Raw genomic sequence first — 17,885 nt, 5'->3', positions numbered from 1 at the left:
CAAATCACTAAAATTACTAATTGCTATTCCTTACACATCAGAGAGTGAATCCTGAATAATTAACCCCAAATAAAATTAGATGAATTGGCCCTTTTAATTAGAATCCCTGCTGCTGTTTGTTCTGAGCTTCCTTTTCTTACTGTTAAGAGACTTTTAGAATGATTAAAACTGTTTAAGACTTAAACAGCCAGTGACCTTTTAATACAATGTAAATCCATAAAAGCAATATTTCAGCTAGCAGGTGGTGAAGTAAATTTTCAGTGCAACTACCTGACAGACTCAGTATTCCTTTTTTAAATGCTGAGGATGAAATTAGCCAGTGTGGGTTTTTTTTCTTCCTCATGCTTATTAATACAGTAGCTGATTAGCACAAGTAGTTCAAATGGTAGGATTAGTGATTGGTAAGAGTGGTAATTTAAACAGTGCTTTGGGTTGTTGGAGCTGCTTTATTTTAGGAATCACAGGCCAATGTGGTATATTTAGGTGGATTGTGGAGCTGGTATGCCATCATGCAACAGTTTCCCCTGCACTGACGTGGTGTCAGTGATTCCTCACAACATGGTTGGGGCCAAAACATGATTTAAATTGTGTGTTTTCCTTGCCTAGTGATGTGTTAAGTACAGATGCTACAGAAAAACGTTTACTTTTGGAAACTTAGTAAGATGTATGTTCACACCTAGGAGGCCCCGGGTCACATCTATAAAAATCCTGTGCTGTCACTTTGCAGTAGGAAGCTTCCCAGACCATGTAGTAATACTGGGATATTCTGCAGGCTCCTGCAACGGTCACTGTGGATTGCAGGTTCATGGTAGCCTCCGTCAACAGGATTTTAGTGCTCAATGAATTAGGGTTTAGGTGTAAATCTCAATTGTTTCAATGTCAAAGCTTTGGCTTTCTGCAGTAGAAGGTAAATACTTGACCAAGCAGTGCCCCTGTCTGCTCAGTACTTTGCCAAATGGAGTCTGGATCAGAATGGAAACACATCAATGGGGTTCACTCCATCACTATCCTTAGTCTGGTCTCTGAGTCAGGGCTGAACTGTGTTTCACAGGTGATTCAAACTCATTCTGAACCAGCTTCAGAATCAGAAATTATCAAGATTATAGTCAGAAAGGATTATTTTTGCTTGAAAGGAGAAAATTGAAATCAGCATCTGACATATATCATCATCACATGTCAGCCAGAAGGCTGGGAAGACCAATGTAAACCCAATTTTTTGTTTAATAGGTTTCATTAACTTATTGTTTCCCTGAAAATTACAGTGTTTTGCTTTTTCATGTTTCTCTGTTTTTTCCCCCCAAAGTATCTCTTTTACTGAACATGTGAGCCCTTCTTCAAGTCTAGAAGTTTCAAAGCCACAAATCTTCATGTCTAAACTACTGTGTCTGTCAAGGGGGGGAGGCAGTTACTGTGCTACAGTTCATTTGTTGGCTGGCAGATATATCTCCTGAAAACAAAGACTTGAGACATGAGCTTGATCCAGCAAAAAATGAAGTGCACTTAAAATTTTAAAGGTTAGCCTGTAAGTGAGAATGGCGTTTGCTGTATGAGGCAGGATGTTTTTCTTAGCTCGTACTTGTACCCAGAAGGCGTCAGGCAGCCAGTGGCAAAGATTTTGTGAATTTCTATTCACCCTGACAGGTTTGTGCTGATGTAGGTGTCTGTTAGGGCTTTGAACAATTTTATATTTGTGTATTTAAAAGTGTAATAGTGAAATTATTAAAGGGAAAGAGTGTAAGAGGGGAAATTTTGGGGCAGAGAGGGGTAAAATGTTGCAAGTGCATCTACAATGGCACAGATTTGTTTGAAGCCAGAAGCCAGGCTGGGGCCTGGGAGGCATCACTTCTGCCAGTGGCTCTGCTATTGCTTCCCACCATAACCACGATGGACTCACCTCGTTTCTGCCTAATCACTTGTATTTACAACATACAACTTTCTATTGCTCAGGGTGGGCCGAGGGTGGGGCTTTTATTGCCAGGCTGGCAGTCCCATCCCTGCTGGCTGCAGCGGGTGATGCTGTGGTGCAGGAGCTGCACGGGTGCTGAGGGAAGAGCTCAGGGCTGTGGTTTCACAGCACATTGTGCTGCTGCATCTGAAATAACCGAGCAAGGCATGTGTCTCACTGCACAGCTCCTTCGTAGGTTGACTCATGGTCTACACAGCTGTATGCAGGGGAACGAGTAGCTGGTGCAACAAAAACTGTTTATTTTCTCTTCTTAAACATATATGGTAAGAGGTGGAGATTTCTCATTGTACGAGCTGGAGGCAGTTTGTGTCTTGGATTTCCTACCTCCATGGAGAGACTTGCCATTGGAAGGCAAGTCTCTTCGCCTGCCTTGAAGTACAAATTGCTTTCTGGAGGTGCCTTGATACCTCTCTGTTGACAGAACTCAGTGCAGTCACTCTCACAACCTGGAATACATCCAAGTGTTCAGGTTGATGTCAGGCGAAAGTCAACTAAAATGCTGGTCTTGGTGCTGAATAATAATCAACATTAATGAGCCTTTTGCTCATCTTATCCCTTATTCACAGAGGGACAACCTGGTTAAATCAGTCAGGAGAGGGTGAGTGCTCAGGGAGGGATGTGTCCTCCACCAGCCCATGGTTAACTGGTAACCCCAGAGCCCCGTTCTGCTGTGGCTGCTGGTGCATCTGTGCAGACCAGGGACAGTCCCTTGCCCAGATGGCTCCCTCCTCGCTCTGTGACACTGAAGGTGGTCAGCAGTGGGTGGCAGTGATGTGCTCTGCCTGGACATGGACTTCCCTGCCTCCTCCCACAGCTCTAAGTGAGTAAAATCTGACTTGCAAAGCTCTGGGGGTGAGAGAAGGCAAAGGTGCACTGTAGGGACACTGTGCCTGAAGGGAGTGTCAGCTGGCTTTCAGGTTCTTTTCCTCTTTTGCTCCCTCAAACCTGTTTCTTCCCCACACCATCTAGAATCATTATGCTGCTGAGGACAGGGATTTTGGTCTTTGCATGCTTCCCTCTCTGCCGAAGGGAGACTTCCAGCAATTCCAATAATAATAATAATAATAATAATAATGCAGGGACAGCTTTCCCTTCTGCATCCAAGGGAATATTCTCCTGTGAGTGCAGTGGGAACAGCACTGGGTCCTGTGGCTGTGTGGGAAAGAGGAAGGCGCAGTGGCAGAATAAATAACTAAAGCTGTGAAGGAGAAAGGTCCATCTGTTCACAGAGGACCAGGAAAAGGCCAAACATCTGCAAGGTCCCCCCAGTTCATCAGGCATCTGCTCTCTGCTTCCCAGTCTAAAAACCTTCCCACTTGTGGGGAGAGTGGAGCCAGCAGCTTATCTAACACAGGATGGAGACAGCAGAGCTGGGCTGGGATGTGGTAGAGCCAGCTGTCTCCTACTGCAAAGTGTTTTCTTCCAAACTCTAGGAGAGAGCTCTTGTCCTTCCCTCCTTTTCTGAAAAATCTTGCCAATTTTTTTTTTTTCTTTCAAGAGGAGTAGGTCTTCCAAAGGGGCAAAAATGGTATTTTGTTTATGCTTATTCTAATGGTTATTGTTAGATACAGACTTCTGATTATGCAGAAAACCTGGCCCTTTCCCTGTCTCATCTCTTCCAGCACAGTCTCTACCTTGATTTTCCTTAGGTGTTTTGAAGGATTGTAATAAAGCAAGAGTGTCTGACTAATGTGCTGTGCAGGGAGATCAGTCTTAGGCATCGGAGCCAGGACTGACTGAAAAACATCATCTAAAGCACAATCTTGAGAAGTCTGTGTTCACTGGAGTTGAATTTGTTTGCAAAATCATGTTGGCTGGTTGGAGGGTCATTTACAGAGCAAAGGAGAAAAGTTTAAGAAGCACTCAAATATCCCAGCATTTTTTAGAATGAACCCCTTAGATATTAATTTCAAAATCTCTCTACTTTTTATTTTGTATTGTATTTCACATTATTTGAAATAAAAGATTTGATTAATTATCAGGCAATGAGGAAGATACTGCAGATATTATTGGACATAATTTTTTAAAAAATCAATCCTGAACTCTATAATAGCATGAGCCAGTGGGTTTCATGGGATTTTATGTATTGGAGCAAGCATGATTGTCTTAAATTAGTTTTCAGTCTGTTGTTTTTGAGCTGTCTTTGAGCATCTGTATTTAGGACAATACTTTCTTAGGGATTCAGAAGAGGTTTTTGAGTCCTATCCATGCTCATTTTGGGGAAAGTGGGAAGAAATTACTTTCCTGTTAAATAACATCTCTGAAAGTCCTAGGGGAAGTTTGTGTCTTTCAACAGTAATTCAAAATAGAAGAGAAAAACTTTCAAGGACTGCAGACCCATCTGCTTCCCATGGCAGAGAGCTTGAAAGTGTTGTGCTGGCAGTGCTGCCCAGCTGGTGCCTGTGCCTGGTCTGGGCTGAGCCTAGGGCTTTAAACCTGGGCATAGGTGGTCCTGAAGGCTGCAGGTCACAGGAGTTTGGCTCAGCACCTTCCTGAGTGGTTTGGAGCCTGCTCCTTAGCATTTAGGGGTGGTGCTGAGGGCCTCTGGCCTGGACACAGTGTGATGCTGCATGGAGATCTGGAGGGGCAAGCAGGGAGCTCACATTTCCTTCCAACGCAACAGTTCCTATATATGTGAGATATCACATTTTATTAATCTGAAACCTTCCATCCCAGATGCTGCACGCACAAGAGCCAACAGCAAACAGCTCTACTTGCAGCATCAATCTTCATAGGAAGAAATAAAAACATACCAAAGTGGTCCAAATTGCAGGCAGCTGCCTCCCCTGGAGACAAATCCAGTGCTAATGGCAAATGCTCTTTTTCCACCATTAGGAGGTGCTTTGAGAGCTTGGTGTCCTGCTGCCTGCAGCCTGTCCTGCTTTGTCCTTGTTTTCTTTCTCCTTTCTGGTCCCACATCCCATGAAATTCTCAAGGAGAACTTCTGTCTGCTCCCACCTCCCATCTCTATGCTAAGCTGGCTGGCTTCACAGCCAGTATTTGCTGCTTTGTCTTCCCATCAGCACTTCTGGAAGATAAACTTGAGCAAGTTGTATTCTAGAAATTTTGTACATCAGCCCCTTTGTAAAAATCCAGAGTTAGGAGAGGTGGATTCATGTGTGCTTGCACCTGGCCCATCATGTGACTGTTGTCACTGAGAAGAGCCTGTGATCTTCCCAGCAGTTCTTTACATGAAGCTATGAAGTCCCTATTGGAAGAGGAAGATGCAAAGAGTGTGTCTGCCTGCCAGCAGCAGGGCTGCAGGAGATGGGCTGGCCTGGATTCTGGGCTCCAGCTCCAGCCCTCTGTGTGTTGCCTGCAGCAGGGAATCCCTGCTTTTGGACAGCTCTTGATGCTGTCTTTATAGAGATCAAGAAGAGCTGGTGTAGTTTAGCACATGAGGGAGATGAATTGGATGGGATCGATTGCAAGGTTAGACACAGGGTGTTCATTAGTGCAAGTTTTGTGTTTGCCTGTGGTAGGTTTGAGATGTGACTTGGATCTGTGGAGCTGCTTGTTGGTGCCTTCGGGCTTTGTGGCACATCACCTTTTGCTGTGGAATCTGAGCACCCCTAAGCCATCTGCCAGTGTTACTCAGCTGTGTAGCCATTTCCTGAAGCAGTGAGGGGTGAAGCTGAGCATTTAATGGTCAAGTATTGTGTTATGTCCTGTGCCACAAAACCAATGGGCAGAGCTAAGAGTATTGCAGGGTTCCTCCTGATCATCCACGTCATGATGTGGGGAAATGCTGCTGAGTTTAAATTCTCTCCTTCTCTCTCCTAGGGGACTTCCTTCCTCCCCCTCCCCCTCCTGTGGATGACCTTGGGAACATCACATCATCACAAGGTGCCTTTCCCCCCCCACCCCCTCTGGATGATGTTACTTACAATGTACAGGTAAGAAGACAAGAATTTCGTCATTTGTGCAGAACTGATCCAGAAATTGTGGAAATGAATGAATGATATTACAATGAGGTGGCAAAGTTCTGGTTAAAAATCATGGGTCAGGAATAACGAAGTCAGCTTTAGCAAGCTGTGTTTCCCAAGCAGGGAGTATTTCCATTCAAAACTTACTGGGCTATTAAAGGATTTTTCCCATCCGGCTTGAATTAGGAGACTAATTGCCTTATGTCGTTGTGATGGCGGATGGGAGTGGAACCTTCCCAGAATGAATTGTTTTCTGGAATGGCCATCTCCTTCCATGGACTGTGGAGAGACTTTAGGGCAGTAATCTGATCCTGAAAGTGCTTTGTTTAGATGCCTAAAATTAAGTGAAGCAAATAAGCCCTGGCCCAGGCTCCAGTGATGTAATTGAGACCTTTGCACCCTCTTTTTGCTGGCTTGGATCTTCTAGATTGGCCACCTGGATGAAAATACAACTTCTAAGGTGCATCAGGTGATGATGGTAGGTCCAAAGTGAATATGGACAGGCCTTGAACACCTTTACAAGATATGAATACTTTTGTGCCAGTATTGCAGGTTTGCCTGGAGTGCCAGGTTTATGTTTGCTCAGGCACATTCTGGAGAAATGTGTTCAGACTTCTGGGACAAGGCAGTCAAAGTGATCAAGGAGTGAGGAGCTGATCTTCCAAGTGGAGACCAGAAGAGTTTATCTTGTTAGCTGAACAAAAGGAAGGCTGAGGATGGGTCTGGTTGCAAATTTGAAATACACTTGGGGAATAAACCTGTATTTCAGCTCTGTGTGGGTGTTGGTGCAGGAACAGGAGAGCCTGAGCTTGCCAGAAGTATCTCCGTGCTGGTGTTCAGAAATTTTCTAAGCTCTGGGGCTCCAAAGGTCTGGAAGAGCCTTCTTTAAGAAGTGTTGAGAACAAAGAGAGCATGGTCTACGTTTGAGGCTGTTGGGAGTCGTGTAACCACATATCCAAAGACATGGGGCTGCTCTTGATGGCCCTGGAAGAATTGTGGCAGTCCTGTATCCCTTGGTGGGTTTGAACATGAGAGTAGGCCAGCAGGCAGGCATTAAACAGAATTCAAAGGACCTGACTTAGTTTCTGACCCTCTCACCAACTCTAGACTCACTTTGTCTGCTTTGTGCCTTGGGAAGAACAAAACATTCCCCTCCCTCATGGGCTTACTGGGATGGCAAAGCCTCAGCCTCTCCTTCAATGGGCTCAGTGTTGGAAGCAGCCTTTGAGCAGGAAGGGGTTAATGGAGATTGTGTTCTCCCTTGCCAGGAAAGGCTGCGGCAGTCAGGGACATTGCCAAGTGCAGAGCATGGCTTTTCCCAGCCTTGGGGGAATGAAGTAATTCCCCAGCAAGTGTTGTTCTGTCTTTTATCTCTCTGAGAAGAGTGGCCCCCGTGGGAGCAGGGAGCTTCCAGAGCCCTGGGAAGCCGTGGAGCAGCCGGCTCCTGGCAGAGGCAGGGCACTGCCTGCATGGAGCCTGCATGGCAGCCTGGGCAGCAGGAAGGGGTCGTGGTGCCCCACAGGATTCCTCAGGTCAGGCTTCCCCCTTCCCAGGTCACCCAAGGAGAGGGCCTGGTGTGTTTATTGGAAGGAGCTCGCTCCTGCCGTGGCTCCAAAAGTGTCCCTGAGCCCTCGAGGCTGTCACGGGGCTGTGCCCCTTGGTAGAACCACTCAGCAGGACAGCTCTTCCCTCTGAACTCATGGAATTGCTATTTGTCACACCCTTTCTCTCTGGCTTTATAAAACTGGGACTGGAGCTGTGTTCACTGTGGGGTTTTAGCAAGAGCTTGGTTAGAGCAGGATTCCTTTGCATGGTGAGCCTAGCAATTGTACCTGAGCAGTCCTGCCTGTCACCATCTCAAATGTACTCTCATGCAGCAAACAGAGCTCCCTGCCTTTCCCTGTCTTTCATCTGTGATCAGAGAGGTCACCTATTCCTCTCCCTTTTCCCTTCCATTTTCTGTAGGAGATCAAAAGTCTGTAGGAGCAGGCAAAAGTCAGGGCTAAAGTCAGGAGCCAGCAGGGTTTTGTGTTGCAAGATCAGCTCCTTATCTCTCAGGAGCAGCAAAAGTCATGCTGAAGCAAGATGTAAAGCCCAAGAGAGGAGGAAAAGGGCAGGTGGTGCTGGAGAAAGCTGCCCAATGCCTTTGTGCATCAAACACAGTAATTTTCTCAACTCTGGACAGGCGTTCTTGTGCTAAAGGAGCAGAACAAATGGTGACTGTGTTCCGTCTGCTGTGAGGACATGGTTGTCTGGAATCAGGGATCTTGTGAACTTGAATATGTTGTATTGGGCTCCAAGAGGCTGATTTTGCTCTCCAATGCCAGACCATTTAATTTCCATGCCTCAGTTTCCCCATTGCTAAATATAAGCACTGGAGCAGGAGACCCAGTTCCTGAGCATTGCCCAGACCTGAGGCTGCTGTCTGGGTGGTTTGGCCCCTCTGGACCTGGTGAGAGCCCTCCAGATCTACTCCAGAGTATGAAATTCCTCTGTTCCATCAAATCAGCTATTTTACATCAGAAATTTCTCTCTGGATAGTACAGTGCTGATGACAGATTATGAAGTATGTGTGCTATGGGGCTCCAGGTAAAGCTTTTTATACTAGGTGTTAAGTTGATGAGGACAGCAGGATAAATGTTTAGTTTATTATCAGTTTGTGTGTTACTGTTACCAGAGGGCTGAAAGCTGCACAGCTTATTACAGTTTAAGCTGTAGCTTAAGAGCAGCAGTTAAAGTAATACCCAGTTTTCATAGACCTGTTTATCTCTGGATCTCTATTTGGATAGTGGAACCGGCCACTTAGGATCAGATCCAAAAAGGTACTTTAGTATCTGACTTATGCTCTGATGGAAATTAGAGGAGGGCTGGATCATAAAATACCTTTGTGATAGATCTGGCATTTTCTTGTAATTTCTGTTTTCCCATCTAGATCCGTCATATTCGGATTCATAGCAGGCCTGTGGGGAGGAAAGGGGAAGGAAATTTTAACTCCTTTCTTATTAACTGGAATGCTTTTTTTTTTAGAAATAAAAAAAAAAAAAGGAAAGAAAAGGCAATATTTATTTTTAAAAGAGTGTGTTTGGGCTGGGGGAGAGTTGTGTTGGGAAGTTCCCCTTTGGCTGCAGCAGGGGAAGGCAAGGACTTGTTCCCAGAATGGTGGTGAGGGCGTGGTGGTGGCGTGTTTGACAAATAAGGACATGAGCAAAGAGCCTTTTGCCACGTTGGCCTGGGCTCAGTTTGAAAGAGAAAGAAAAAAAAAAATTTGGACGGGAAGAAAAATGAAATCACTGTTTGTCAAAGGGAAATAGATAGATCTGGGAGGGAGGGAGGCAGATTTTTATTATGTTTTTGCCTTCTAGTTTCAAAACAGGCATCTGCCCAGGCCAGGGAAAGCCAAAGTGAGAAATTCTCATCAGCCACCTCTCAAGGACCCTGTTTGCTCACAGAGAGGGACCCTCACTCATGGCTCTGGCAATTCCTTCCTTCCTTGCCAGGCAGGGCTTCACAGCTGTGTGAAAAGCCAGTCCCTGTCCCATGTCCCATCCTTGTGAAGGCTGTCTCAGGAGTCATGGGTGCTATGGCTTTGAAATGACTGATTCCCTCTAAAGGGGAGGGTCAGAGCCCAGCATTTCATGTTGGGGCAGGATCTGGGTGGCTCAAGGCAGATGTGACCCTCAGCTGCCAACTTGCCAAGGGAAAACATCCGTTTAGAGATCTCTACTATTTACCTGCATGTGCTGCATCTGCAGATGGGTCTGGTTTTCTTTTGGGATCTGAGATGCTGCCACAACATGGGAAGAAGGGGATTGTGTTGAGCTGGCATGGCACTTCTTTCCCAGCAACCCCCAGCTGTTATCAGTGTGGCTTTTATTGACAGGCCACAAAACACTTGACAAAAGAAATACCACTCTCTTCCTGATAAGGGAGCTGGAGCAGGGAAAGTGCTTTGCCTAGGTCATCAGGCTGACCAGTAGCAGGCTAAAAATAAGACCAAGATCTCCTGTGTCCCAGAGCTATTCTGCCTGCTACATCCCAGAGCCTCATTACTGTAATAACTGCAAATTAATGACTAAACACCATCAGTGCCTGAACATAGGAACAATTTGGGATATATCAAAGCAGATGTGAATAAGTGGCTTTAGGTTGGGGGTTAAAGCGAAGAAAAAATCGGACTTTGAATAGTTGCATGAAGTGCAACATGAAGAATTTTAATATACCAGTTCTTGTTAAAACCATCTATGTTTGGAGGGGCTGCAGGGCTGCAGCTACACGGGCAGGGAACTGTGCCCATATTCAGAGCTTCTGAACTCTCCAGTGGTGTTGTCCTGTTGCGATGTGCAGAAAATCAGCCAAAGGGCTCGAGTTCCTCTTGCCAAGGAGTTTTGGAAGGGGAAAAGCTGCAGCGCATTCTGGAGGCGTGTGTGCCTTCCTCCGTGAGGCTGTTCTGAGGAGACCTGTCTCACTGCTCCTCAGAGCTGGGAGAAGGTGGGAATGTGTTGATAGGTGCGAGAAGTGAGAGCCTCATCCTCCTTGGGGAGAGGCTGCCAGGTGTTTCGCGTCTGACTCCGCTCCCCGCCGGCGGCGGCGGCGGTGCCTCTGTGGGCTCTGACTCACTGGCTGAAGGAACAGCCAGGACACAGGAATTGGTTTGGGTTTTTTGGGTTTTTTAAAAAATTTATGTCTGAATTTTGGGTGCATTTCTTGGCAAATAGCTGGGGAGGAAAGAGCATGAATTTTGCCATTGGGGGTTGCTGCCTTAAATTTCTCATCTCCTGTTCAGTGGCTGGGCTCTGCCTGCTGGTGCTGGGCTTGCTTTAATTCACCTGCCTTTTAATGTGTGGAGAAGCTGAAAAGGCCAAAGAGAGCAGAGCATGTGTTCAGCCTCCCTCTAGTGCTAGATTTTGTTAATCATCAGGATTAGTGGCTTGGTTGTAGGTGCTTGCTGGCAAGGAATGTTGGTACCACAGGGCAGCTCGCGCTGCTGGCGGGGCTGCCTGACTCCAGGAGGGATCAGTAACTCCCAGAAACTCTGTAAATAATGCCACAGTCTGTGTGCATTGCTTGCCATTTGAGATCCAGCTTCTACAGATTTCTGACTGTGACTTCTAACCTGATTTATTAAAATCCACGTGATAAGCATCTGCCTTTTATCTAAATTGAAGCTGTGTCCAACAGTATAAATAAATTACCTGGTAATGTTAACCCCTTTACTCAAATCTTGGCTTTGAAGGAATGCTTTTTATCTGTTTCCTTCCTGCCTTCCTCATATGTTTGAGAAACAGGAATGTGCTGTGCTCTAAGTTAGACTTAAACAGATAACATGTATGTTCTCTGAATGTTTAAATGCTCACTGGGTCTCTACAAGCCAATAAGTGTTTGCTCTATAATAAGGGGATTTAGGTTCTAGGGTGAGAAAACTCAGTAATATAACATCTGTATATGTTGATGAATATTGGGATGCATGAGAGATAAAATGCATGCATTACTTCTATGTGTGTATATATATATTTACACCCTATAGATATATGTATGAGAAATGAATCATGAGTGGGGATATAGAGCAGACTTTCACATTATTGGAAGCAAGCATGCATGTTTTATCCCTGCTGCTTTTCCCTCCCTTTTGTGGGCAGCATGATCAGTAGATCCAGGATCACAAGAGAAAAGGAACACTGAGCACTTCTTTCAGGCAGCTCTTGATGCATCCCATCTTACACATGTTTATTTTACAATGCCAAACCACATTCTATTTTAAATCTTTAATGAACCTCTGTTCCCATCCATGTAACTTTCCAATTCTTACTCTCTTCAGAATAGACAAAGATGCTTATTATAAACCACAAATTTTACTGAAAGGGTAAACTGGAAAAGTTTTAGTTGTGCAGTGTGAGCCTGCCATTCATCTCCCTGCCTGGCTATTAATATCTTGGCAATGTTATAATGCAGCACAGCCTTTAACAGCTGAACCTCTCAGCAAGGACTACAAAGTAAGCAAGGACCCAAACAGTTAACTGTGCTCATTATTTTCATCATGCTTATTACTGTATTATTTAATGTATTTGTTATGTTACTGTTTAGTACAGTGACCCAGCACACAGGATGTGCCAGGACCTGCATACTTGTGCCTTCTTTGGCAGGGGAGCGCTGTGGCTGAGGCTGGGAGATGCTTTCAGAGATGAAACAGGGCAGCTTTTGGTAATCTGCCTTGCAGCAGGTGATGAGGTGAAGGAACGGAGGAAAGCAAAAGCCTGGTACAGATCATGTGTAAATATGGGTATGGGACCTACTAAAAAGTCATGAGAGGAAACAGAAAGGTCAGAAATGTTGCTGCTTGTAATGGTCAGAGCTGATCAAGGTAAATCCATCCCAGGTTAAGACACATTTGCCAGTTTGGGTCCAGACAGAAGGCCATGCTCCCCCAGTGCTGTGCCCAGGACTACAAACCCTGGTGGGCATTGCCTTGGTCCTGTGGACACATCTCTGAGGGACACTGTCACACTGCAAATGATGGAGTCAGGCAGAGCTGGCACCTGCAGAGAGTTTAATCTGTAACCTGGATTATACTCAGGGGTAATGGAGACATGAATGTGGAAAGTAATAGTGGAGGCATGGAGAGCATGCAGAAGAAGCAGGCAATTTTATTCTGTCAGAGCTTGGCTGGTGACAGACCAAAAGCAAGCAAATACATCATTGTATCTAAGGTAGAATTATTGAAGCAGAGGGAAAATAAAAAGATAATGAAGATGTGGGAATGCTCCTATCAAAGCAGATGAGCTGTGTGATGTGACAGAGTGAGATAACATGGCCAGTGCAGAAGAAGTTTCCATTCTTCCCATATCTGAGTGCTGTTAAAGTCTGCTGTTGGGTTAACAGGTCCTAGGAAAAATCTCTTGCACTGTAGGTTGCTCTTGTCTCAGATCCTGGATAGCCTGTTTTGCATAAGGGAACTATAATGCAGCAGCAAGACTAAAACAGACTGTCAGTAACAAGAAAGAATGCTAAAAACTGCAGCAGACAAATTATTATGCCTCTTTTTTTGAAGCTGGCTGGGATTGGAAAAGGTGGTTTAGAAAGTCAGTCTTTCCATGCATCTTGGGCATAGTGGTAGCCTGGAATGTGACAGAGCAGAGTCAGATTCCCACCTTGGGTCTGGTGCTTTAAGTGCTCTGGTTCTGTGCACTGTAGAAAGGAGCTTTGGCCAAACAAGTTAAAAGGAAATAGAACTCTAGTGCTTGGGGAATCCAGTTGTGGCCTAAATTCAGTTTTAGAGCCCTGGAGTTTTTCAAAGAGTAGGGCAAACTTCATCCTATTTTTGATGAAAATTTTATCTGGCAGCAATGAGATGTGGATATGGAGAAGTTGTGAGAGCATCTAATTTCCAAGAATGGAAGTGGCTGAAATGCAGGTTCCTGTCTCTGTTTTTCAGTTTCTATCACTGGTGAAAAACAGCTTCAGCTGCCATGAAGGGTGGTTTTGTTGTTAGAAAATGTTGCCTCTGTGGGGAGTGTGTGGCACAGTGACTGAGCAAGCTGGAAGATGGTAGAAATACCAGTGAGAAATGTTGCAGCCAGAGCTGAAGGAATTTGTTCCAGACATGATTTTAAGTGTCTGCTACCATAAAACTCCCATCTTTGAAGGACCATTCTCTACAATTGTATTTTCAGTTTGATTTGCTGATTAAAATGCAGGATGTTGATTAGCTTTAACACACAACAGGTAAGGAAAAGCGTCTGGAAAACATCATGTGACTGCTTTAGTATTGGTTTTAATGGTGAGAGAAGTAAAATATAAACGTTTGAGAAAGCTGTAGCAACTCCCAAGTGTTGCTGAAGACAGTAAGCAGCAAAGGTGCTTTACGAACTCCTTTCATTCAGCAGTCCTGAGGCACAGCTCCTTCCCTCTCCATCTCCACGTTTCTCTTTTGCCATGGAAACTGTCTCACGTCTTGTCATGTTAAAGGTCTGGCCTTCCTCCCCAGCTCCTGAGTTGCCTGCCCCTTCCTCCCCCTGTCTCTGGCTCTGCAAATTCCTCCAGTTCAGCCCTGCAGTGCCCTCTCTGTGTTTTCCTGAAGGATGCCCCTGCTGAGCTCTGCAGATACCCATGGGTGGTGTAGGGCTGCCTTCAGGGAGCAGCTGTGGTCAGTTCTGAGGTCAGGTGAGCCTCTTAGAGACACTTAGGTAAGGAACACGCTTTCAGTGCAGAAGTTTGGCTTCTGTGGCGTGTTGACCCCAGCGGAATTACTGTTAAATGCTGTTTTCCTGAGGTCTAATGTGTGCTGGGGTCTAATGTGTGCTTTTCTGAAGCATGAATTCTAATTGAAAGACGTCACTTTACGTTCATTTATCTGTATGTGGACAATATCAAACTTCGGAGCTCACCCAGGAGGGATTTGCACAGTGGATTCCATTTTAGTGCAGCACAAATTCTTGTTCAGCTTTCTGTGTGATTTGGGTGTCCCTTTTCTTCAGCTGAGGTTCCCACTTAGGAGATGTGTAGAATGTAAGGTATCTGAACAAGACAATTGTTGTTAAAAAAGCAATAAAAACCCATGGGCAGCCAGCCAAATCCAATACCTGACACACATCTGGCAGCCTTGAAGGGAATGTAGAAGTGAGTCTAATGGTTTGGAAAATGAGATAGCAAATTTCATGAAGGCAAGAACCTTCTTCAGTGAATCAGACTGTGGGGTTTGCCCAGCTGAGGCCGGCCTGCCCCATGAAGTGCAGCCACTGACCACCCCAAAAACATGTAGTCTGAGGCAGAGTCCAGATTTTCCTCTTCTCAGCTTTGAGACATACAGTAGATTTTTAACATGATTCATTTCCTCAGAAGCCAAACCCAAGCCATTGACTTTCATGTAGTTTCATACATCCATTTTGCTGACATTTTGCCAGGTTCTCTGGGAATCCTTGCAAACATTTTGGCACTCACCCCTTCCTATTACAGCAAAACAAGCAAACAAACTGAGAAATATGTTATATGTTTAATTTCTGGACCTAGTGCTTACTCAGGCTGTGAAAATTGACCAGCCAGTTTTAATTTTACTTTTTTCTCATTGGTGATTTCCTAATAGCTTCACAGTCCATGCTCAGGAATGCTTTCTCAAATTCAGAGAAGCTTGGCTGTATGCTTAAACTTCATTAAAGTTGAAAGAACTTAAGCACACGTGTAAAATTAAGCGTATGCTTATGTTTTATACAGTCTTTTTGCAGGTGACACAAACAGCTGCATATGGGTTTCCAATATGTGATTAAATTCCAAAAGGAGTTTTTAAAAACAGTTTTAGTCAACCTTAATTTTCTGAAATTGGTAGCTTTAACAAAACCTATCTTTTTTGATTTAAATTGCCTGAGATGTGTGCCTTTTAAAAAGCTCTTTATTTAACTGTCACAATATGCAGTCTTGTGTGGGATAGAATTTGTTCATGTAAATTTAATTTCCAGTTAAACTGGTGCAAACACAGAATGATGTCAGTAGATCTTTATGGACTGGCAGAGCTGTTTCTTTCTCACCTCTGCCGAGGTGGGGGCCAGGCAGAGCCATTAAATTGTCAGCTGTGCCCTTCTGCCTCATGCAGATCATAAAGCTTTGCCTGGTCACCCAGGGAGACCAAAGGCGTCCAGCCTTGATCCGCAGACATCAAGGGGTGGAGAAATCTTGGAAGTTTGTTTTAACATTTAATTGCCAGCAGTATTACACATAAGTGAGTATCTCTGCTATTTCTAAATGGAATTTCCCTAGCTTTGGCTTCCCGACTGCTGTGTGTTTTTTCTGTTTTGCTAGATTGGACAGTCTTGTGGTATGTGTCATTTTCATTCTGTGAAACTGTTTAGTTATTGCTATCGAGCTACTCAATCTCCTTCATAGGTGAAACCAAATGAGTTCTCTATGTGTCTCCTTTTCATCTGTTTTCTGCTTTTTTGGGGCATCTCAAATTCCTAAGCTACTGCCTCCCGTGCTGGACACGGTATGTCAGTGCCAGGCTCACCACAAGTGTTGAAAGAAGTAAAATCACCTTCAGCTCTGCACTATCTTGTGCCTGGCGGGAGATGGTGTTTGGTGTGGTTTTCCCATCTGGATATAAATGCAGAGTCGTGGGGCTGGGTGTGACAGACTGCCTTGTGTGCAGGTGTGTGCAATTTGTGGCTTGTCAGACACATGCCATGCTGTCCGAGGCATCCTCCTCTTACCTCTTTTCTTATGCCAGAAAAAAAAAGATGAAGGTCAGGACTTGGCCAGGATGTGAAGATGAAGGGAGTCTTTGCTCTTTCATATGACCAATGGATCTTTCGAAAATGTAACATTTGTGTCATGTGAGTCAGTGGGAAGGTCCTCCTTTGTTGCAGGGGACACCTAATGAGATATTTGGTTTCTACATTGATTAAACTTTGCAGCTGTATTGGGGTAATTGGCTGCTCTTTGGTTATGGTTCCCCTTGGAGGCAGTGATGAAATATCTGCTACGTTCTCCTATTTCTCAGCTTTTCTGTAAGCAGCAATGCTCTGTGGGGAACATCAGCTCTGCTTGATGGCTAATTGAACATTAATTTGTGACGATATTGGAGCAGATTTTAAGTTGGTGGGGGAGTGGACAAAGAAAGGGGAAACTTTTAACAGTCACCATAATTGTCAATAATGAGTCCTAATGTAATTGCATTAATTAAAAGAAAAGGGATATATTCCCTACTGCTGTAAAGTTAGTTAAAGTCAGTGAAAGTCATGCTGGGTCAAAAAAACTTCATGGCCAGCTGTTCTTGCCCTGTGGACAGACAGGTAGTGCTGTCTTACCCAAAGTGTAAAGAAAAAAATTATATATCCCAGTTCTTATTGTATATTCTGCTGATGAACAGGAATGTTTCACAAATTCAATTTAATTCCCAAGGATGAGTAATTGTAACTCCACCCAGAGAATATTAAATTGCCTTAATGGAAAAATTGGTTTTATTCTCCCCCTTCTCTCCCCACCTTCCCCATTCAGTTTTCAAGTAACTTTATGTGCCTCCTTAGTTTATTAATACACTTCTCATCTTGCTGCTGATTTTGCATCTGGTAGCACTTAACACAGACAGGACTCCCAAAGCTTTTGATCAGACATGTTAAGTAAACTCTCAGGACTGTCGGGTCTGCTGCTCTGGCAGATGTTGGCTCGTGGGACTCCTCCTCTCTCTTCATCCCCTGACTGTTCCTTATCAAATCCATGCTGTTGCTTTCATGTGCTGAGGGTTGTGGTGCCTTTCCCCACGTATTCTCTGGCCCACAGATTGGACATCCTCTGGTCAGCTGAAGGGCATTTGTTGTTTTGCTGTTTTTTGGTGTAGAGGCCCAGGGAAGCAGTGCACTATTAAAAGCCCCATTTAGCCAACCTTAACATTTCCAAGACTTCTTCAGTGAGCAAAACAAAACAGTGAGGAACCCACAAAAGCTGGGTGCAGGTTTATATGCCCAAGGTGGAGGTGCCAGCCTGTGCTGCAGCAGGGGCTGGGTAAGACCATCCTGAGGCTGAGGGGACTGGACAGCACAGGACCTCTGTGTTGGCATCTCCAGTTCCAAGGCACCTACAAGCACACTTCTGGCCTGCAAGGAGGATTGTTGAGTGCTGTTTGCTGCATCTCTTTATTCCTGTTGCATAATTGCCTTCTGTTGTCCTCAGGGGTGACAGAGGGACAGGGAATATTGCAGCTCGTCCCGTGGTGTATTGTTCATGTCCCATCAAATCAATCAGTCATCCACTGCTGGTGTTTGATCCAGGGTTTCAGCAGAGTGTACCCCAAGGCCATGGATCCTGTTGGCTAAACTTCTGTGATGCTCTTCCATCCTTTTTTTATCTCTGCTCGTTCATCTAATATCCGTGGCCAATTCTTGAGAACTCTGGACTAACCACTGGTGTTTGTGGCAAAATCTTCCCTCGGGTGTTAGGGGCAGGAGCTGCTGGGAAGGGAATGTAGTTCTGGATTGCTTTACTGCTCATCCACACTGGTGGCATCCTGCACC

The 17,885-nt window shown here is 44.9% G+C and overlaps 1 protein-coding gene across 3 annotated transcripts in view; it reads left to right on the top strand.

Annotated features, from left to right (window-relative positions):
* The window catches only part of LPP (LIM domain containing preferred translocation partner in lipoma), a 318,878-nt gene that overhangs the window by 142,088 nt on the left and 158,905 nt on the right, over nucleotides 1-17,885 (top strand). For all 3 annotated transcript variants that reach the window (XM_066556527.1, XM_066556528.1, XM_066556526.1), the window contains exon 6: nucleotides 5,750-5,862. In XM_066556527.1, the coding sequence (XP_066412624.1) occupies nucleotides 5,750-5,862 (113 nt within the window). The remainder of the gene's footprint in view (nucleotides 1-5,749; nucleotides 5,863-17,885) is intronic.

This window comes from Molothrus aeneus, chromosome 10 (assembly GCF_037042795.1).
Source record: "Molothrus aeneus isolate 106 chromosome 10, BPBGC_Maene_1.0, whole genome shotgun sequence".
NCBI classification, from domain to species: domain Eukaryota; kingdom Metazoa; phylum Chordata; class Aves; order Passeriformes; family Icteridae; genus Molothrus; species Molothrus aeneus.
This window is presented reverse-complemented; position numbering and strand designations above follow the sequence as displayed.